The sequence below is a fragment of the Cnephaeus nilssonii genome (genome assembly GCF_951640355.1).
Source record: "Cnephaeus nilssonii genome assembly, chromosome: 11".
Classification (NCBI taxonomy): Eukaryota; Metazoa; Chordata; class Mammalia; order Chiroptera; family Vespertilionidae; genus Cnephaeus; species Cnephaeus nilssonii.
The window spans coordinates 12,647,846-12,671,087 of record NC_137082.1 but is presented as its reverse complement, the minus strand read 5'-3'; the positions used below and the strand labels follow the sequence as shown (position 1 = coordinate 12,671,087).

The following is a 23,242-nucleotide window of genomic DNA, read 5'->3' as shown; positions in this document are numbered from 1 at the left end:
TACAGTGTACAAATAATGTAGGGTATGTATATATTTAGTAAAATCAACTTTCTACTGATTGCTTTTAATTGTTCATCTGAAAAATCTACACTAATAAAGGAGTAAGATGCAAAGTGACCATACCTTTGCAACACCCACCAGCCAATCAGGAGTGAGTATGCAAATTAACCCAACAAAGCTGGCAGGTTAATTTGCATATGCAGGTCCCGAGCGGCCAGGGGCGGGGCGGGATGCTTGCGTCATCACCACAGCGATGACGCAGGCATTCCGCACTGCCCCAGCTGCTCCGGGCCTCTGGGCAGAGTGGGAAGGCGGAAAGGTGGCTTTGGGCTGGAGCAAAAAGGCGGCTCTGGCCGGAGCGAAGGCAGTGCCGGCAGCCAGGGGAAGACCCATTCTTGCACAAATCTTCGTGCATCGGGCCTCTAGTATTTGTATAATCAGATTCTAAAAATGAAGTTTAGGCAGAGCCCCAGATTCATTGGTTCCAAATGAACACCCATAGAAAGAAAAAAGAATTCTGAAAGAGGATACTAGTGTGTACTGACAGAAGCCTCTCACTCACCTGCTCTCCCAGCTCACCCACTTTTTCTTGCAGGAGCATTTCCATGTTCTTCAGAATCATTTCCACCTCTTCCACCTGCTCTTCTGTATCTTTAAGCTGCTTTTTATGTTCTTCCTGCCACAAAAGAAGTTACACACCAATATTTTACATTTTAAAAAGAATCATCTCAGGCTTATTTATTTTAGAGTGGAAATTAGCTAAAATGTGCAAATATGAGAGTAACTATTGATAACCTTTCCTCTGTATAGAGTAAGTTAAAAAAATGTTCTGTCACAAACCACAAAACTATTATTTTTTTTTAAATATATTTTATTGACTTCCCACAGAGAGGAAGGGATAGGGATAGAGAGCCAGAAACATCGATGAGAGAGAAACATCGACCTGCTGCCTCCTGCATACCCCCTACTGGGGATGTGCCCGCAACCAAGGTACATGCCCTTGACCGGAATCGAACCTGGGACCTTCCAGTCCGCAGGCCGACGCTCTATCCACTGAACCAAACCGGTTTCGGCAAAACTATTATTTTTGATAGTTCTGTCACAAACATTTTTAATGTTCTGTTACAAACCACAAAACTAATTCTAGTTCAAGAATTAGCAGACCGCCCTATCTGGTTTCACTCAGTGGACAGAGTGTCAGCCTGAAGGGTCCCGGGTTCGATTCCGGTCAAGGGCACATGCCCAGTAGGGTGCATGAGGCAGCCAATCAATGATTCTCTCCCTCTCCCTTCCTCTCTGAAATCAAGAAAAGTATGTGTTTTTCTTTTTTTAAAAAAAGAATTAGCAGACTAAGTATCCCTAAAGAATTTCTGATCAAATTTCTTTGTTTTGTCATTAATCTATCATAGTTTATCATTATCTCTAGCTGAACACTTCTGCATAATGCTGAAAGGTTATTCGTTGTCGAATTTATGCTTTACAAACATTAAATTTTACCCACCTTTCAAGTCTTGCTCTGATTTTTGCCCTCTGGTTCCTGATCTCACCATCCCTCCTGCCTTGAACTTTTCCTCATGAACTGTGTTACTCAGGATCAAGTTACTTTCTCAGGCTTTTAAATTAAACACTTACACAGGGTGCACACGTTCCACAGACAATTCAAGGACTTTAGAAGTGCGAACTCGTTGATGCTTCACAATAATGCTTTGAGCGGCTATCGGAATTTTACAGATGAGGAAACGAGCCCAGAAAGGTTAACTGGCCCAAGGTTACGCAGCTGGGAGGTGGGGGACCGCGATCCCAATCTCTGCAGGCAACGCTCTGAGCCACCGTGTCCTGCTGCCCTTTAAGGCAGTGACCCTCTTTCTACATCTCTAGATGCCTGGCACACAGCCGGCTCCTCACGTCGATCCTGTTACCTTGCTGACCTCTTGTCCCACAGCCATCCTCCCGCCCTCCCTCCAATCCTTGCTATTCTTTTTTTATTTAATCCTCACTTGAGTTTTTTTCCATTGATTTTTTAGAGAGAGAGTGGAAGGGAGGGAGGATGGGGAGAGAAAGAGAAACATTGATGTGAGACCCATGAATTGGTTGCCTCCCACACAAACCCACACTGTGTCCGGGAATCAAACCTGCAACCCTTCGGTCTGAGGGCCGATGTTCTAACCACCGAGCAAACCAGCCAGGGTGACCTAAACATGCCAAATACATACCCACCTCAGGGCCATGGCACGTGCTGCCCCTGCTGCCTAGAGTCCTCTTTCCCCAGGTAACTGGATGGCTTGCTGCCTCACAACTTCAGGCACTGGCTCTAGAACCACCTTCTCTAGATCTCCTATTTAAAAATGCAAGACCGCCCACTCCACAGCACTCACCACCACCTGACGTGCTAGCCACGGTGCATTTTTTTATTTTGGTCTCCCTACCACCACTATTATTTGGCTCCAGCCTTTTGCCTTGTGTGTCATTTCTGCATCTCCAGTGCCTAGGTCAGTGCATGCCCAGGAAGTCACTTCTGTATTCCTAATGTGCCCTTGGTGGGTTTTCTTTTCAGTCTGCATAACAGTTTAAGATTGTTTTTTTAATTAGGGGCATCATTTGGAAACAGGGAGTGTTTATATAAAAGTCTAGTTTCTAGCTTTTCTTTGAAATCAGGAGCATTGAAATGCAGGGGCTACACAGCCGAGGGGCAGCACCCATTGCCTCCCTTTCAGCCCTGTAAGCATTTAGTGTGTGGCCCCTAACGTTTAGCCTCGGGCCTACCGCAGACTCTGCAGCCCCCAAGGACAGACTGCAGCTGAGAGGAACTGGGGCCCCCAGGCTGGAGAGACCTTCAGGATCAGCTCACTCAGTGCCTCCCAGAGGGCGGGAGACACCTTCCCAGAGAGGCTCCCTGCACCTCTCACCTCCCTGGTCCTTCCTCAGCATCTGTTAAGAGTCCTTCTTATTCACAGTGGAAATCGGGGCCCCACAGCTTCTGTACAACCAGTTCTCATGGAGTTAGGATGTCTGTTGGGCCATCTTCCCCTTGGCACTGGGACAGTTTTAGGCTGAGTGACCAACGATCCAACTTCTCCCCCCCCCTCCCCCGCCCCCCCCCCCCCCCCCCGGGCACCACCAGCTGGAACCTCAGGGCTCTTGTTCCCACTCACCCGCTGTCGCCTCCCTTCCTCCTGCTGGAGGCTGCACTGCTGGCAGAGCTGCGGAGCTGCCCGCTGCTCCCATTCCAGCAGCTGCTGCAGCTCTGCCACGCAGCCCACAGGCACGCTCTGCTCCGTCTGCTTCTGCAGCTGGTGGACGTCCTGCGAGGGCTGGTCAGGACTCAGGTTGGCTCCGTGCAGCTGTACCAGGGAAAAGGCCACAACAGCTTTGGTGTGACTGCTGAGAGTTACAGGGTCACTGCCAGACACGAGGACTGTTTAAGGACACCCTACAACTGGAAGCACAAGTAAGGCATCTTCTCTCCTTTGTGGTCCCTGCATCTGCAGCAAAATGCAGAATGTGTAAAGGGCCTATTCATTGGAATTCTGACAGCACAACTCCCAGGCAGCCAGGGCTGCAGTGAGAGGAAAAGTTGTGCCTGTGATCCTCAGAATGACGCTGAGACTTCACATTGGATCCATGGGAGATCACGGTATATTCTGTCCAGTTTTACCTTCCAGCATGTCTCACTGGAGCCTGATTATTTAGACACTATATAACCCATGCAAGCCAGATACAGTAATAATCTAAGTGGAGAATTTCCACTTCTGAGACCCGCTGGGGCCAGGGTCACAGGGTAACTAGCACACAATGAGAGCAGAAGGAAATTTGGGAGCAGCTGTGGGAAGAAGCTCCCCAGCCACAGAGGACTGACAGAACTCATGGGGTTATGCTGAGTCCTCATGATTGAACTGCATATCATGTGGCCAATGTGTTTACTAAGCAATCGGGAGGTCAGATCCAAACGCCATTTAATTCCCTCTGGCTCTGAGGCTGCATCTAGAACACGCACCGTTCCCCTGGCCCCTAAAAGAACTGGCCACATCAGCCCTCAGGCACCTCTGAGGCTCTATCAAATGTCGCACTCGGGAGGGTATCTTTGCTCCCCTGATACATGTCATCAGTTTGGCTCAAAGACACACAAGAATTTCAAAAATGCCACACTTAGGGCAGGTCTCAAAGTGGACACGTGGCCCGAGAGAAAGGGCGGGTGCCACCCAGGAGTGAGCAGCTGCAAACCTCCAGCCCAGGTTCCTCTCAACAGTCACTGCGTCACCTCACATCCCTGGAGGACCGTCTGAGGGACCACACCATCACGGACACAGCAGTTCTCTAGGACAGGAGTCAGCCCAGGGAGATGCACTGTGCACGCTTCCTTTGAACACACTGCCTTACGCTCCTCACGGCTGCCTTCTGCAGCCACCCCGTCTCTGAATCTGGTGCCTGACATGGACCTTTACTGCGGGGAGAGCAGGGGAGTCCCTGCGACTATCTACACGGGCATTAGCCCATAAGCCTCCACAAGCTGAATCCTTTCCAGTCCCTCTCATCGCCCTCTTCCTGGACGTGAGACGCAGATGGAGCTGGCCCAGCCCCCGAGTGCACAGGCTGCTCTTTCTGCCCCGCTGAGAGTGGGGCCCTGAGCCTCTCCCTCTTCACAGGTGGGGATTGTGCCGTCACCCACTGACAGGTGGGCTCTGCGCCCTCCCCTTGAATCCAGGCTGGACCAACAGAATGTTGGATTTGGTCAGCATGTTTTTTAAAAAAAACAGCACTGGGACCTCCCTTGGCCTCATCGAAGCTGCCCCCTGCTAGTGCCTGTCCCACCTGCTTGGCTCTGTGACCTCCTAGGGCCGTGGTCGGCAAACTGCGGCTCGTGAGCCACATGCAGCTCTTTGGCCCCTTGAGTGTGGCTCTTTCAAAAAATACCACGGCCTGGGCGAGTCTATTTTGAAGAAGTGGCGTTAGAAGTTTAAGTTTAAAAAATTTGGCTCTCAAAAGAAATTTCCATCGTTGTACTGTTGATATTTGGCTCTGTTGACTAATGAGTTTGCCGACCACTGTCCTAGACGTTCCTCCTCAGAACCACCTATGGATGCACCAGTGATAACAATGAGTCCGTCCCACGTATCTCCACACCCATCCTCACCCCAGCACACCCAGAGGTGCCTTAGCTGCTCTGTAGATGCCTCTACTTCCCTCCTCTGGGCTTTCATCCGTGTGGTCTTGGGGGGAATCTTCTAAGTCACAAAGAAGTGGAAACCAGCTCGTGCTGCAGCAGATTAAGTAAGGTAACTTCTGCCTGTGACGCTGGCTGACTCAGTCTCAAAGGGCTCAAACTGGCCAAGGCTATTTCTCAAGGGCCCTTTCAGACTTAGAAACAGAGAAGGGAACCCCCACATACAGAGGTATCTCCGGGAAAGTTCTGGTTTACAGTGGGAAAGCTGACAGCCTACGGGATCCCCCATCAGCCTTGGAGGGCCCCACACCCAGGCTGACCCCTCTGCAGCTGTGGGCATCTTGCCCTCTCACACCAGGCAACCACGACCGGCCAAGTCCAGCTGTGGGGCCAAAAGCCAGTGGGGGAACCTGCAAAGAGGCTCCAAAGAGGCAGGCACTCAGGTGCCACACTCAAGTGAGGCTGGTGCTGGGACTGCGGCCACATGGGTTAAGACCCCTTCCATACCAGGCTTAGGGTGGTCTCTCCCACGGCCTCTCTTTCCTCCCTACAGCCCCTGGCCCTCCAAGTCCACCCCACATGAGTCTGCACTGGGCTCTCAGTACTCAGGATACCTCCTACTATCACACGCCTGTCATTCTCTCCTCCCGCTTGAGCCTGGCTCTCCCAGGAAGAACTGGCTACCCACTCTGTGTCCCTGCACCTCACACTGTCAGGGCACCCTGAGGTTCCTATTCACAGCTGCGAGCTCCCTGCCTCCCTGTCTCGGCACCTCATGAGCCTGGCAAATGCTGGAGCAGGAGAGAGTGTGGGAGCCAGCAGACAGGGACATGCATGTAAATAATGTGTGAGACGAGGGCATGGAGATCCTTACCCATGGGGTCTACTCTGCCCCAAGGTCTGGCTGGCTGCTTGGATCTGACACCACCTCCCCTCAGAAGCTACCCTGAAGCTCACCTCTGGCTCCTTGGTTCTAGAAAGGGCACACCCAAAGACATGCTTGCTGAGATACAGCTCTTCACATGGCCTGCTCAAGGTCAACCCAACTCTGGACTAGGCCTGACTTCAGTCCTGGGCCTGGTAAGTGCCCCACTAGCTGTGCAATCTCAGGCCGGCCCAAAAACTCCACTGGGATGGATCATCCTAGCAACGCTCGGTCAGCATTGACCTGCATTGACTCTCCTTCCCAGACGGGACCCGGCATCTCAGGCCATCACATGGACCTTCCCAGACGGGACCCCACGTCTCAGGCCATCACATGGACCTTCCCAGACGGGACCCGGCATCTCAGGCCATCACATGGACCTTCCCAGACGGGACCCAGCGTCTCAGGCCATCACATGGACCTTCCCAGACGGGACCCAGAGTCTCAGGCCATCACATGGACCTTCCCAGACGGGATCCGCGTCTCAGGCCATCACATGGACCTTCCCAGACGGGACCCGGCGTCTCAGGCCATCACATGGACCTTCCCAGACAGGACCCAGCGTCTCAGGCCAGCATGTACACCCACCTGGTTTCGACTTTCTTCAAGGGTCTCTCTCAGTTGTGACCATGACAGTCTTAGGCTCTGGCATTCCTGATTTATGAGTTCAAGTTCAAGTTCAAGTTTTTTAATTTGGTCACCCTGTTTTAAAAATAATCAACCTCCTGAGTGTAAGAAATAACAATCTGATACATGTTTAATGTAGAAATGTCAGAAAATTACAGAAGGACAAAAATTGCAAAATGTAAACCACCCATGCTCCCAGCAGCCCAGAACCACACCTGACATTGTGCTGTCATCCTCTACACACAGCATCGCTACCATAAGACTGGCACAGTGCCAGATGCTGTCCTTTTCTCATTATATCTTTCATTTCCCCATGACATTAACTATTATTTGAAAACATGGATTTTAACAACTATACCATAATTTACTCTCATTCAGTAAGTTGTTGATGAATGATTCAAGCAGATTCCAATTCTGTTTTGCTATTACAAATACCACAGCAATGAAAATACTTCCAGCTAAGTCTTTCCACAATACTCCAGTAAAATGCCCATGAAAAGAATCATAAAGTCAGAGGATACTGACATTCTTGAGGCTCTTGATACATATTTTGCCCAACTGTCCTCCAGAGAGGCTGACAATTTTACTCTTTTACCATCAGAATGTAATTCCTTTCTGCTACCTGGGGACTTGCAAAAGCTGCTGAAGTCCACATATTTCCCAGGGCTTGCCTGTTTAGTGCCTTACTTTCACCTGCGGGGCAGTGCCTGCCTCTTGGCACATTAGGGCTGCTCCTGATATGTGTTAGGCTGCCTCTCTAATGTGCCCGCTCCTCTCTACCCCACGGACCCGGCCACTACTCACCTGCAACTCCTCCCGGCGTCCAGCCTCCTCCAATCTCTGTGTTAACAGCTGAATGGTGATGCCATTGTTCTCAATGTGGGTCTGCTGGCTAGAGGCCTCCTCTCCTAGCTGAAGGACCCTGTGGTTGAGCTGAAGCAATTCATCCTTGCATTTCTGACTCTAGAACAAAAGGGATGAAACGGATGAAAAAGTTTATTTTTTTAGCCAACAGCTCGATTCAGATCATTTCAGTGATTCTCCACCAGGGATGCTTTTGTTTCCCAGGGACATTTATAATGTCTTGAGACAGTTTGGTTACCACCTTTGGTAAGAGGACTGCTTCTGGCAGCTGGTGGGTGAGGTACTCAGCACCCTGCAATGCATAGAATGCTCTAGCCAGTGCAAGCACAGGAAACTCTCCTCTACCCTAGAAAAAAGGAGCCACATCTGGAAAACCAGAGGTGGTTATAGGCCATGAAGATCCAAACCACTGTTCTGAAGACCTCTCATGTTTTTCTCATTTCTTCCAGTTATTGCTAACATTATTTTAAGCAATTTGAAGGAAAAACCCTAAATGAGATATATAAATCTCCTCAAAATACCCTCTGATCTTTTTTTTAAAATATATTTTATTGATTTTTTACAGAGAGGAAGAGAGAGGGATAGAGAGTTAGAAACATCGATGAGAGAGAAACATCGATCAGCTGCCTCTTGCACACCCCCTACTGGGGATGTGCCCACAACCAAGGTACATGCCCTTGACCGGAATCGAACCTGGGACCTTGCAGTCCTCAGGCCGACGCTCTATCCACTGAGCCAAACCGGTTTCGGCCCTCTGATCTTGTTCATTAAACACTTAAATGTAGCTTTTAGTAGGGTATAGGAATTGATTAAATTGTGTGTTTTGCTTTTTCTAAATAACCACCACCCAGCAGATAGTGGGTGCTAAACAAATGCTCATTAGATGGATGTGCAAATGCACTGAATTGAAACAGCAACTAGGAAGTCCCACCTTCAGAGTGGGTTAGGGGCTGAGGTAGGCAGGCAAGGAGAAGGTGGGTATGGTTATAAAAACATGAAGGGTCCTTATGGAATTGGAACTATTTGGTATCTTGACTGGTGGTGGATATATGGACCTATACAGGGGATAAAATTGTGTAGAATTTAACACACACACACACACACACACACACACACACACGAGTACAGAAGTAAAACTGGTGAAATCGGAATGCGATCCATGGGTTGTATCAATGTCAATAGATTGGTTGTGATATTTGTAATAGGCTCATTTGTGTCCTTCCAAAATTCATATGTTGAAGCCACAATTCTCAGTACCTCAGAATGTAACTGTACTATATTTAGAAATTGGGTCTTTAGCCCGACCAGCATGGCTCAATGGTTGAGCGTTGACCTATGAACCAGATCACAGTTTGAGTCCCCGTCAGGGCACATGCCCGGGTTGTGGGCTCCATCCCCAGTGTGGGGCATGCAGAAGGCAGCCAATCAATGATTCTCTCTCATCACTGATCAAATTTCTATCTCTCTCTCCCTCTCCCTTCCTCTCTGACATCAAAAATATATATTTTTAAAAATAAAGGAAGAAATAGGGTCTTTAAAGAGGTGTTTAGAAAAAAAAAAGAGGTGTTTAAGGTAAAATGAGGTCATTCGAGTAGGCTCTAATCCAATATGATGGTGTCCTAATAAGAAGAGATTAGGACAGACATCAACCAGGGAAGACCATGTGAGGACATAGGAGATGACAGCTGTCTATAAGCCATCAGTAAATGATGGTAACATATTATAACCCATTGAATAAAACAGGACCCTATGATAGAAATATAATGATGTAAATAAATAAACAAATGGGGAGAAGAGAAATTTTTTCCTTACACTGGAATACCAAATAATAAAACAAAAGGAATGGTGAAGTTAGTCACCAATTGGCCACCATCAGAGTAATAACTGAGTCCACCAAGAAACAAAAAATGCTAATAAGAGGGTGAGAGTTTGATGAAGAACAGAATCTTACCTTATAATAGACGAATATGCAAATTGACCGCACCTTCGCTACGCCCAAGCCATGCCCACCAACCAAGCCACGCCCACCAACCACGCCCACCAGGAAACCTTTGCAGAGACGTTGGGGTGTGGCGGAGCCACGCCCACCAACCAAGCCTCGGGCGGCTTTCCGGGCCTTGGGCACCAGCGGGGAGCCTGCACCGATCGCAGGAAACCACTGGGGGTCGGCTCCTGCGATCCTTAGCAGGGATGTTGGGTGCGGCCGAGCCCAAGGCCACTGCCCGGGGCCAAGCCCCGACCCTGAAAAAGGCAGAAGGCGGTGGCCACAGCCAAGGCCTGGGTCCCCGGTGCCGGCAGAAAACTGGTGCAGGCAGCCAGGTGAATGAAGGTCTATTGCACGAATCTTCGTGCAAACAGGCTACTAGTATTTACATAATATCAAAGTATCCACCCATAAAATGCTCATTAATTACACAGGAAAAAGTAACTTTACTGTGGAGTAGCCTGACCAACACCACCTACCCAAGAATTTTTAGTAATGGGACAAATCATTGTCCCTCTGATAGGATGAAATGAGAAGAATACAGTATCATTTTCTTTATATTCTTGCCAAGGATGCATTATCTAAATCTAATCACAAGGAAACATCAGACAAACTAAACTGAAGAACTTCATACAAAATAACTGCTTGTTATCATCAAAAGTGCCAAGGTCCTAAAACCAAGGATGGACTGATTGAAGGTGACTAAATGCCAAGTGGGATTATGAATGAGTGGGGCGGCTGGCAAAAGTGAACAGGAGGAGACTAAGGCGGGGTCTGTACCACATTCATTTCCTGACTTTTGAGGGATGAGGGGGGCGATGGGTCAGCAACTCACTCAGATCTTTCAGAAAAAAGTTCTCTATTTCCTTTTAGTAAGTTTGAAATTATTTCAAAATAATGAAGAAAAGGAGGGTAGCATTAGCGGCATGCCAGGAGTCGATACTTGACCTGTTTGTTGAGCTCTTCCATTTCGGAGCAGGCCTTTTCCTTGTCTCTCTTTAAAAGCTCAATTTCCTTCCTGTTGAAAAGCAAAATTAACAATATCACCTTGGCCAGCCGGTTTCTTTTTCCATCATCGCCCATTGTAACCGCAGCACCTTGGATGTGTGGCCACAAACCACTCTCACACCTGCTCTTGGCATCCACAGCCACCACTCTGTTACTATTGTACTATGGTCGCTGCTGATCCAAGTGGGTCCCAGTCCTCAGAACCAGTGGACGCTGCCAGTGTTACAGAACAAAACCCTCTATAACGTCCCTCAACTGCACCCATGAATATCTCCAGGGCACAGCATGCGACTGTTCACTACCAACAGCATGAAGACCCCAAAAGCCTTACATCCACTAAGGTCTGTTGTCAAAGGGGGGCTGGCAGCAAATGTAGGGAAAAATGGTTCCTGGGGTGAAAAACTTTTAGATTTCAGAATTGCTATAATGTGATAGCAATCGCTCGTTTGCCTACCTCTTCTGGATTCCATATTTTAATTAACCATGGCAATTTAATCAAATCAGTAGCACATTCTCAGCCTTTTAGAGCTGAGCTCATTTTCCATTTCAGAGCTAAAAAAATGGTCAACCCACTGTCCTTGGATAAGATAGGGCTACGGGCATGAAAGCAGAAATCCACCAGCAGGTTTTCTGTGTCCACCTCACCCCCAACTGTCTCTCCTGCCTCAGTGCTTAGGTCTTTGCACCTCTTCTCCATTCCCACCTCCCTAACCCCGACTATGACTCGCTAAAATGGACAGAAATGAATCTTGGAGAAAAGCATAGCTGAAACCACTATCAGGTCATGAGTGAACAGATTTTCCTTGCCCAGAAAGGCCTCTGGAGCACCACCTACCCCTACAATGTGGAGTATTTCTGCAGGGGTGAGAAGCATGGGAACATTGACTTCAGAGGCAAGCGGGCCTGTGCTGGAGCTGCTCACTGTGGTGATGACTATGCTGCATGCTCGCACTTTCTACCCAAACTTCTGAGACCAGACGCTCGGGAAGGTTGCCAGCATTTGGAAGGAGGCCTGAGCTCTCTCATGCACGTCCAGGCAGGTCAGAGGTCAGTACGGCTCGCCCACTTAGGGTTTTCTGGAATGCGGGACTGCTCTGTGAACATCTCCCACTTTCTACAGCAATACCTTCTAAGCTCATTCTACAAAGAGTAACATGTGCCATAGGCTGTAAGTTCTGAGTGAACCAATGAGACAGGGCTCTTACCTTTTTGCATCATTTGTCCTTTCTGTAGATTCAAGCTCTTGCTGCATTCTCCCCAGCTCATTTTTCAACACTGTGTTTTCTTCAGAAAGCCTATCCAACTTAATTCTGCATGAAAAATACAAAAGAGAAAGCAGACTGGAAACTCAGGCACTCGGTACCAAATGCAGCCCCCATTAGTCGGGTCTTGAAGTCGGAAGTCATGGTAGTCCTGCCGTCTACATTTCCCCTTCCCTAGAGGATGGCACAGGGTGTACTTTTCCTTTTCCTTTCTCTCTGTCCAGTTACAACATGCTACAGTTTGCATCTCCCTAGAGAGAAGCTACAGAAAGCAACGCTTTCTTAGCTTCCAAAATGGTCACACAATCAACAACTCACTAATATATTCAGCACCTTGGTTCCATTTACTCTGTGTTTACAGCTGACCTGTTCCCGCACCTTATAAACTCTAACTGAAATGTGAGTGTCTGTGTTGGTACCAATGTATAATGTTGGGTGTGGGTCCTCAGGTTACTGCAGAGGACATACATCCTTCCACCAGTGAACTCCAGCATGGAGCTAAGAAACACAAGGAGTAAGAAGATGGAAACACACGGGCACATTTTCCTCCTTAGGTACAGTACCCCCCCCCCCCCCCCCCGCCCATCCTATTCTCTGAGGCCACAGCACTGGGAGGAGAAACCTAGGAAGATGCCCACATCCATTCATGGAGAGAAACCTGACATCAGGTGGATTCTTCCAGGGAGAAAAAAGCAAGTATAAACAGCTACTACATGAACCAACTGTGTCTAAAGCCACCTCTGCTTTCTGATGACTCTAGAGTCTCTTATATGACACCATCACTGTATGACAGATGAGCAACCTACCAATAAATACCACAAATGAGGCAGCTAAACCCATACTTGCTGCCCAGAGAATTTATTCTTTTTTTAAAAGCTACATTTAAAAAAATCCTCACCTTAACATATGTCTTTTTTTAAATATGTTTTTATTCATTTTAGAGACAGAGGAAGGGAGATGGAGAGAGAAGAAGAGAGAAACATCGATGAGAGAAACACTGATCCCACTACAGGGCATCTACTTCCAGCTTCCTAGATGTCAGGTAAGCTGATGGTTGCCCCATCCCATCCCCCACACACTCACCAAACAACTACAATCTGTGTGAAGCTGATCATACAATGTGTGATTGTTCTCACTGAAGGTAATGGAAACCACCAAGGGCCCCCAAATAAAACAAAAACCTGGAAGCTGAAACCAAAGCTGTGAGCATTAAGTAACACAAAGACGGAGTTATCCGAGGCCAATGCCTATGTCAGCAGCATGGAGAAACTGCACAGTGGACAAGTGCATTAAGCCAGTACCCTAGAAGGAGGTTAACGTGGTTCCAGATTAGTAGGCCCCTAATTGTGGACAAAAGCAATATACATTCTTTCTGCAGAAAGCATCCTCTACTACAGCTCCCAGGATTTCCAGAGATTAGCATCACATAAACATGAGCTCACAATCAAAAATCACCACAACATACATGGAAAACAGTCACCTATGAGAGTCAGCAGAAGCAAAAACAACAGAATTAGACCCCATGCAAATCTTGGATATTGGAATCATCAGACACAAACTAAAGATAAATATTACACTGTTTATATAAGTAAAAGATAGAAATTTAAAAATGAACATGAATAAATTATCAAAAGAGTTCAGATAGGACCAAACAGAGTTTATGGAAATAAAAGAAAACCACAAAAATTTTGGAAATGAAAAAAGGCAATGTTAAACACTGAATGGGTTAAATGACAGATTAGACGCAATTGAAGAAAGAATTACTAGCCTTAAATACAGAGATATGAAAAAAGTACCCAGAATGTGACAAAGAAAACAGGATGGAAGATATGAAAAAGAGTTTAAGAAATGGAAGAAAAGAAAAAAGTTCTAACATCATGCATTTAATTCAAGAGGGTGAGAGGAGAGGCAATAGTTTAAGAATAATTGCAGAAAGTTAAAAAAAAATTTTTTTATTGATTTCAGAGAGAGGGAGAGGGAGGGAGAGATAGAAATATCAATGATGAGAGAGATCATTCATTGATCGGCTGCCTCCTGCACACCACCTATTGGGGATTGAGCCTACACCTGGGCATGTGCTCTGACCGGGAATCGAATCGTGACCAACTGGTTCGTAGGTCGACACTCAACCATTGGGTCGGGCTGAGAGTTTTTTATAAGACACAAATCTATACATTTAATAGGCATAATATTTTCAGTAAGATAAGTTAAATGGAAACCACATCTATGCCCGATGGCCCAACAATTCCATTCTTAGGTACATTCCAACATAAATGCTCAAAAAGACATTTATAAGAACTTTTTCAGCAGTATTACTTGTGATAGCTAAACACTAGGAACTACTCAAATACTCATCAACAAGTGAATGAATACATTGTGGTTAATTCACACAACAGACTGCCATAGCAACGAAAATGCACAAACTCTATAGGTATAAGCAACCACCTGGATGAATCTCACAGACATATGTTGAGCCAAGAAAGACAGATACAAAGGAGTACACACTGTGTGAGTCCTTTACATAAAGTACAAAATTTGGGAAGAGTAATCCATGCTGTTAGAGTCAGGATTTGGGGAGCTCTGTTCCTTGTCCTGGTTGCTGATAACATAGATGTGTTCAATTTGTTGACAATTCTTCTAATTGAACACATATGTCTATTTTTCTTGTGTATATAATAAGAAGTTAAAATTATACACCTACATACATAAAAGAAAAACTGCAAAATAGATTGTGAAAGCATACAGCCTGGCTGGTGTGGCTCAGTGGTTGAGCATCGACCTATGAACAAGGAGGTTATGGTTCGATTCCCAGTCAGGGCATATGTGGGTTCCATCCCCAACGTGGGGTGTGCAGGAGGCATATGATCAATGATTCTCTCTCATCATGGATGTTTCTACCTTTTTAAAATATATATTTTTTTTTATTGATTTCAGAGAGGAAGGGAGAGGGAGAGATAGAAGCATCAATGTTGTGGGTTATTGTTAAGCTGATTAACATTGTCTCACTCCACACAACCACATTTGACTGACTAAATAAATAAATAAATAAATAAAAAAATAGAAGCATCAATGATGAGAGAGAATCATTGATTGTCTACCTCCTGCACACCCCCCACTAGGGATTGAGCCCGCAACCCGGGCATGTGCCCTTGACTGGAATCGAACCCGGGACCCTTCAGTCTGCAGGCTGATGCTCTATCCACTGAGCCAGACCGGCCAGGGCTGATGTTTCTATCTTTGTCTCCCTCTTCCTTCCTCTCTAAAGTCAATTAAAAATATATATATATTTTTAAAAAAGCAGCCAGAGGACTTAACTCAGATTACCTACCATAGTAGGCAGAATAACGGACTCTAAAAGATGCCCATGTCCTAGTCCCCAGAACCTGTGACTGTAGTATTACATGGCAAAGAGGAACTAATGTTGCTAATTAGCTGACTTTAGATAGGGAGAGTATCCTGAGTGATCCAGGTGGGCCCGAAGTAATCACAGGGTCCTTAAATGTGGAAGAGGGAAGCATAAGAGTCAGTGCCAGGCCCTGGCCGGCGGCGCAGTGGTTAGAGCATCACCCCACGTACCAGAGGGTCACCGGTTCCACTCCCAGTCAGGGACATATGCCTGGGTTGCAGGTTTGATCCCCAGTCCCAGTTGGGTGTGTGCAGGAGGCAACCAATCATTGTGCCTTTCTCACATCCATGTTTCTCTCTCTTCCCCTCCCTCCCTCCTTTCCACTCTCTGAAAAAGCAGTAGAAAAAATATCCTCAGATGAGGATTAACAAGAGTCAATATCAGAGTGATGTGATATAAGGAAGACCTGACCAGTCATTGCTGGCTTTAAAGATGAAAGGGGTCAGAAACCACAGAATGAGAGAATGAGAGCAGTAGCTGAAAAAGGGAAAGGAAGGAGATTCTGAAACTGTAAAATCATAGATTGTGTTGTTTTAAGCCACTAGCTTTATGGTGATGTGTTACAGCAGCAATCGGAAGCTAATACACATACAAAGGGACAACAATTAGACACAGCACAAACTATTCAATGTCAACAAAGGAATCTCGAAGATACTGAACATGTACAGCAGACAGCTCTTGAACTGTTAACCTAGATCTGTGTTGCTAGGAATACTCCCTTTCAAAAATAGACACATATTTGAGACACTTTCAGACAAACAAAAACTGAGGGAATTTATTCCCAGGAGAGTCTCACTAAAAGAACTTTTCTATAGGCTTTACATCACAAAGAAAGAACATGGTCCTCTAAGGAAGGCATGAGACACAGAAAGAAATAGGAGCCTCCCACGTGACCAGCTGAGGAGGATGCAATATCAGCAAACAGTAATCTCACCTAATATATTCCATCTGAATCGAGCCATGAGGAAAACAGGCATCCAAATTCAGGGCCATTCTGCAACACACCTGGTGTTGAGTCTTTTAAAATGTGAATGTCCAAATGCCTAGAAAATACATGATCTACCACAACTGACTCATGAAAAAAAAAAAAAGAAAATCTGAAAAACCTATAACTAACTATTAAGGAGGTTTAAACATCATCAAACACCTCAGAACAAGGAAAGCCCAGGAAGCAGATGGATTCTCAGTGGATTTACCAAACATTGAACGAATTAACAGCAATCCTTCTCAAACTCTTCCCAAATACTGAAGAGGAGGAAATACTTCCCGGCTCATTCTATGAGGCCAGATTATTCTAATGCCAAAGCCAGACAAAGACACTCGAGGAAAACTACAGACCAACATTTCTTATCAATATTTCTGCTAAAACCCTCAATACAACACTAGAAAAAAATTACTGTTTAATAGGCACAGAGTTTTTGTTTGGGATGATGGAAGTTTTGGAACTGCGCAGTGGTAACAATTGTGCAACACTGTGAATGTTTAACACCGCCGATTTATACACTTAAAATGATTGATTTTTACTGACAAAAATTAATTTAAAAACTGATACACTCTCTTAGATGAAAGGAAATTAAAGAGATATGATAACTAAATGCATAGCAGAATCCTTGATTGGATCTGAATTGTATGAACAATAAAGAACATATTGAGCCCTAGCCGACTTGGCTCGGTGGATAGAGCATCAGCCTGTGGACTGAAGGGTTACGGGTTTGATTCTAGTCAAGGGCACATACCCGGGTTGTGGCTCAATCCCCAGTAGGGGGCATGCGGGAGGCAGCTGATCAATGATTCTTTCTCATCATTGATGTTTCTCTCTCTTTCTCCCTTCCTCTCTGAAATCAATAAAAATATTTTTTTTAAAGTTTTTTTTTTTTTAAAGAACATATTGAAACAATTAGGGATAACTGATCATGGAGTGTAAATTAAAAATAGCATTGAATTTATGTTAAATTTCCCATATCTGATCATGATATTGTGGATATATAGAATGTCCCTGTTCTTACAAAATAACATGCTGAAGTCTTTAGCAATAAAGTGTCTGCAATAATGTCTGCAATTACCTCAAATTCAGAAAAAATAAAAAGGGTGTGCATATGGATGTGGAGAGAGAGAGAAGGGGTGACGACATCCCTGCTGTTCTCTAAACTGCTGGCAGAGATTCTTTCACGACCCAAATCATGTCACTCTCTCGACTTTGCTTTCTCTATGATAAAGGCCAAAATCCTCCCTGTATTCTTTAAGATCCTGCAAATCTGACCTTTGCCCAGCTGGGGTCCTGTAGCTGCTGTGGCTTGGGAGATGGTTTATTTAGAAGTGGCTATAAGACCACACACTGGAGTTGTGGCCAAGGGCCCACTGGCTGGGGACAGACATGCCCCCACAGAGCAGGAGCCAAGGCTGGGGGCCCAGCCCTGGGATAAAGGATGCTGGTGGTCTCGGGGTGCCTGCTCCTTCAGGCTCTCAGTGGCTCCTGACACAGGTGTCCCTTCCTCCTTACAGCAACCTTCTCCAAAAGACACCAGCCCCCTGGTTTTGGGATCCATCCCCATCTCTTCACCCAACTCACCCTCTATAGGGGACAGTACCAAAGGCTCCTCAAAAGTAATGGAATTCCACCCCCTTTCTTCTCCCTTCCTGGTAGCATTTCTTGGGAGTTCTTTAATTATTCTGTGACCCATTTCCAACCTCCCTGCCCATATCCCATCCACCTATAACCCATCAATTCAGTCTCCAACTTCTGCCAGTCAACGTCCTGCACCTCTGCAGCCATCACTATGGCCCAGCCACTGTCACCTTCTGCTTGGGCAGCTGCAGCAGCCACTTCCTCTGCCCACTCATCCACTGCTGTGCCCTGTCCAGGCCCCAGCAACTTGCTCTTAGGAAGCCCTCCCCATTCCCATTAGAGCAGGCAACTATCCACCTTCCCCTCGGAACAGCCTGTCTCCTCACGCTGCAGATCCCTCTAACCTGAGACAAGCCTCTTCCCCTGTCAGCCACACAGGTCTCCTCGGCCTGATGGGGGCTGGGCCTGTGCCATGTGGTCTTCCCAAACCTGAACTCCAGCCTCGCAGGAAATCCACAGCTTGAATTTGGGTGGATTATGTCTATATATTCTCTTAGGATTTCACCACACATGCATGTGTCCCTGAAAAATGGACCTGGTTTGAGTGGCATGCCTTTGTTTCCTCATCCTGTGAAGGATGGCTCATTTCCTTTTAACTCGGGGACAAGCAGGAAGCGTGGTGCTTCCCAGTGGGATGAAAGCTCCAAACCTCTGTTTTGCTCCCAACTGCAATCCCTAACTGTGCTGGCAGATAGCAGGTGCCCCAAAACACTGTTAAACAAAACACTGTTAAACAAGCTAAGACCCTGCTGAGCTGAACTGTGACCAGCTGTGGGGCCAACAGGCCGGGGAATGCACACGTCAGGAGAAGCAGGAAGAGAACAGGGCAGCCTGCCAGGACCTGTCAGTGAGTGGCAGACCACTGGGGGATGGGGTGGAGAATTAGAATAGCACAAATCTGGGCCCGCGTGTCTGTCCACGGAGAAGCATTTGAAAGGGACGGCAGAGTAAGATTCCAGGCGCTGGGCTGCTTCTGTGCCGAGTCCCTGGTGTGCGGCTGTGGACCTATGCATGGAGCAGGTCCCCAAGGCGCTGGTGCTGGGCCCATCATGATTGGCCTGTTTGTGGGTAAGCTCATGTTCACATATTCATCTCATGCTCCTTGCCCCTGCTTTTTTTGTTAATTCTCACTCAAAGGTTTTTTCCCATTGCTTTTCAGAGAAAGTGAAAAGAGGGGCGGGGGAGAGAGAAACACTGATCTGAGAGAGACACATCAATTGGTTGCCTCCCTCACACACCCCAACCAGGGATGGGGAGCGAACCCACAACCCAGGTACATGCCCTTGACTGGGAATCAAACCTGTGTCTCTTCCATGCCCAGGCCTACGCTCTAACCCCTGAGCACCACCGGCCAGGGCTCCATGCCCTTTTTGAGGTACGGCACCATCTCTCTATGGATAAGGAAATTTAGAAGTCAGGCCACCACAAACAAGGCCCCACATTGTTCAGGAACACCCACATAAGAGGCAGGAACATGAAGCAATGCCTAGATGGCCATGAACAGCCCCTTCAGGACAGGCACCTCCCAGAGGACTGAGTGCCCAGGGACTTCTAGCATGCTAGTATTTTCTTTGTTAAGCTGCGTGTGTACTGACATTCTTTTTGGTTTATCATAAATCCTACATTATCTTTTATTTTTTTCAATAAAGCAACTTGTCCATGGTCCCAGCTAGAGGAGCTGGTGCCTGAGCTGGAATGCAGATCTCACCACACGCCTGTGATCACGCTCAGACAGCCCGTGTCTGCTGTGAACCAGAATCACTCGCTTGGACCACTGACACAATACCCCTGGCAGCTTCCATCGCCACATGAAGCAGGCACAATGGCAATGCATGCAGAGCAGTGACCACGTCACACAGTCACTGTGGCATGCAAGTGCCCACAACGTCTCCCAGGGCAGCCCTGTCTCCCGAGGAGCCAGAAGAGCACCTGGAGCCGTGCTCTGCAGCATCGGAAAAGACCTAGAATCCAGGCTTCTGAGAAAGAGCATGTGCCGGCCTGAGTCCCTCGGGGGAGCCTGGAGGAGGACCTGGCTGCACACCTGGGCTCTCTCTGTACCGTGCCAACACAGACATCTCCAGGCCACCTCCCACCTTGGGGTGCCCCTGAAGGCACTGGCTGCAGCAGTATCGGGGCCTGTTGGGCACTCATGCCCAGCCCTGTCGCTGCAAGCCCGCACACAGCAGCAGAGGGGCACTTTCCTTGGATGGACGGCCTCCACTGTTGCTGCCCCAACAGCACAGAAGCCTGCAGTCAAGGACAATGCCTGGTGCACACACTGGTGGGGCGCAGTGGTGCATCCTGCTCAGTCAGATGGAAGAGGGCTTAGGTGACCAAGGATGAAAGGGGGCTCCAAGCACAGTGTCTTGTCTTGTGACACCACCAAGAACTTCCTAAGGACAAGGGCAGGGGACGCCAGAGCCAGCTGAGATGCCGAGGCTCATCTCTGCCCCCTCTGCCCACTCCTGGGAGCTGGGTGACCTGTGGGTGCCTGAGGTCGAGTCTGGGCTTAGGACCACAGCACAAGCACCTCGACAGCTGCTGCGAGCTGGTCGGGGGGGAAGGCACATGAGCGGAGTTAGTGAGCGAGGTGAGAGGGCGTCACCTGGCATTCTGAAAATGAGACACCACACCTGTTGTTTTCTCCTGACTCTGCTTTTTCCTCAAGAGCCCAAATAACATCTTCCAGGCACAGAAGTTTGGTTTTCATGTCATTCTTCTCTTTCCAGGGCCACGTCAGCCTCTGTCTCCCCCAGGGCATCGAGCTGTTCCTGCCTGGCCACCCAGGGGCCAGTGAGCCTGGGTGGGGCTCGAGGTGCCCCTCCTGGCCTTTCCCCAGTGCTGCAGCCCCCCTCCAGGGTGGTCTCACTGCGCTAGGCCTGCCCCACGGTCCCAGCAGGGGTTGGCTCCCTGCTCAGGTTCCCAGCTTGCTCCTTGACAACAGCCCACTGCCTCTTAGTGTCCCCCCAGCCCACTCTCTGGGGCTCAGTCCACCCTCTGCTCCCTGGGCTTCAAGTTGGCTCAGGCCGGCTGGGCCATCAGCAGAAGGCACTAGGTCCTCCGGGACCCCTCCCTGTGGCAGCGGAAGCCACCTTCTCGGGGTCGAGCACACTCCAACTGCGCTCTCTGAGGCTGAGACTCTTTGAGGGCATTCTGGGTGCCAGGGTAGGGGCTGGGCTCTGCCCGGGGCCACCATGGCAAGGCTGCTCCCTCCTGCCTGCACTGAGGATCATGGGATCACCTGTACCCTCCTGCTCACACCTCACACTGCTGGCCCATCCTTCAAGAAGGCCTACACCACAGCCTCTCTGCTTCCAGGCAAGGCTTTCCACCTGCTTCCTGTAGGTGAGCTCCAAGCTCAAGGGCAAAAGACTTGCACAGCTGTGCCTGCTCTTCACTCATCCGCTCCTGCAGCTGAGTGGCTGCTGTGTACAGCGTGTGAGGATCTCCCCTTCCCTTTCTTCCCTCTGCTCCTTCTCCACGTCAAGCTGCTGTCATCTCTCTCAGGTGCAGCAGATGTTTCGGCAGCATCTCTTCCTTCTGCTGATATTGTGTGAGTAAGTTCTTATCGTGGGAGGCCAGCTGGGCTTCCATCCATGAGAGCTTTAGGTTCAGCTCAACTTCGGCCTCTTTTCTACGGAAACAGGAGCCACAGGCCCTGCAGCTGCAGCTCTAAGCCCCGGAACTTCCCGCCTGGTTAGAAAGGCTACAGGCTTTTCTTCTTCCAGCCTCAGACCTCCTCTCTGCCTGGCTGGCTTTATCCCCTCTCACTTCCAGGGCTCCTGGGCTTCCCGTGCCCTAGGACTCTCCTTAGAGAGGCCGCAGGAGAACTATCTCTCACTACCGCAGGGTTCCATATGCAGAAGCTAACACAGATGCCATTCACCCAGGTGACTGGTAAATGCAAGTTGATTAAAAATAAACAATTAAAATTCAGTCCCTTAGTTGCACAGGCCACACATCCATGCTCAGCACCCAGCAGACACAGGGATGTCCCTCATGGCAGGAAGTTGAGGACAGCCTGGCCTGGTCTTAGTCAGGTGGATGAAACTCACCCATAGTCAAAACTGCCCTTGAAAACTCTGTAAGGGGCTGAGCCTGAGGCCTTGGCAGCCTGGGAGGATGGCGTCGAAGCGAGGTGAGGGCTGCATGAGGGCACCAAGCCTGGGACAGGTGTGCTCTCTGCTTCTGCCCATGAAGGCCTGAGCCAGACGGGGCTCTCCCTCCAGGCGTCAGAGGGACGGAGAGCAGCAGGAGCTCCTCCCAACGAAGGCATCTTGGGCTTGAGATGGGAGGGATGGGCAGGAGGGCATCAGCCTGCCCTGATCCTCTGCTGCCTGGTGGGCGTCTGGAGGGAGCTTTGTCCCTTATCACACAGCTCTTGGGTTTCAGAGAAAATAACAAAGCTCCGGGGAAGCACATGACTTATCAGCACAGCTGGTATGGCTCATGCACTAAGAGTTCGCCGGTTCAATTCCTGGTCAGGGCACATGCTCAGGTTGCTGGCTCGATCCCCAGGAGGGGGCATGCAGGAGGCAGCTGATCAGTGATTCTCTTTCATCATTGATATTTTCTCCATCTCCCTTCCTCTCTCTCTCAAAAATCAATGAAAACATAAAAAAAAAAAAAAAAGACTTACCCCCTCCAGGAGTGTCAGCCAGTCCCAGCAGGCCCGAGGGTGTCGTCTGGAGTGGAGGGAGGAAGGGAGCAAGGCACACCCTGACCAGCACCTCCCCCCTCACCCAGTGGGAGGCATGAACTCCACAGGAAGGGTCCTGACACCCCACATTCAGTGTGCTGATTGGGGGCATGTCCACTCCGCAACAACATCGGCACCCAAACAGGTCCACAGAGAGCCCCCCGGAGGGCAGGTGTGTGGTGGGCACCTTATCTGTGAGTCGTCCGCTCAGCTCTATGCCCACATGTATGGGATGTGGCCATCCTCTCCTGAGCTGGGAGGATCCAAGACTCCACACGGGACAGGGAGGGATGGCTGACCAGCACTGAGCCTGCAATAACTAGTTACTACTAGTTACACTGTAACACGAAAGACCACATTCCAGTTTTCCAAATAAGCCTTTTCTCTCCTTTGCGCATATATTTTGGCCTTTTCAAGAATCTCACTAACCCAAATTTATGGTTCTTCCCATTGTTTTAGGGCTTCTAGATCTTTTATCCATCTCCCCGTGTGCTACAACACCATGTCCTACAAAATTAGAACAAGATATTAAATGATGAAGAACATATTGCCTTTGCTATACCAGACAAGTCTGAGGCAGAAGGTGAAAAACACTGAGATAAAATTCTACGAAGTAGATTGTTTCATGGCCTAAGCTCTGGTTAATTCATGTCAAATCTGAAGTAAAAATCCTCATACGA

The 23,242-nt window shown here is 48.2% G+C and overlaps 1 protein-coding gene across 2 annotated transcripts in view; it reads right to left on the bottom strand.

Annotated features, from left to right (window-relative positions):
- Positions 1–23,242, bottom strand: part of NINL (ninein like) — a 103,198-nt gene that overhangs the window by 5,461 nt on the left and 74,495 nt on the right. Inside the window, exons 17-22 of one of the 2 annotated variants that reach the window (XM_079783897.1) lie at positions 11,775–11,879; positions 10,510–10,579; positions 7,518–7,676; positions 6,675–6,788; positions 3,153–3,341; positions 563–676 (exon numbers count right to left, since the gene is read on the bottom strand). In XM_079783897.1, coding sequence (XP_079640023.1) covers positions 563–676; positions 3,153–3,341; positions 6,675–6,788; positions 7,518–7,676; positions 10,510–10,579; positions 11,775–11,879 — 751 coding nt within the window. The remainder of the gene's footprint in view (positions 1–562; positions 677–3,152; positions 3,342–6,674; positions 6,789–7,517; positions 7,677–10,509; positions 10,580–11,774; positions 11,880–23,242) is intronic. The other variant, XM_079783898.1, reaches the window with a different exon arrangement.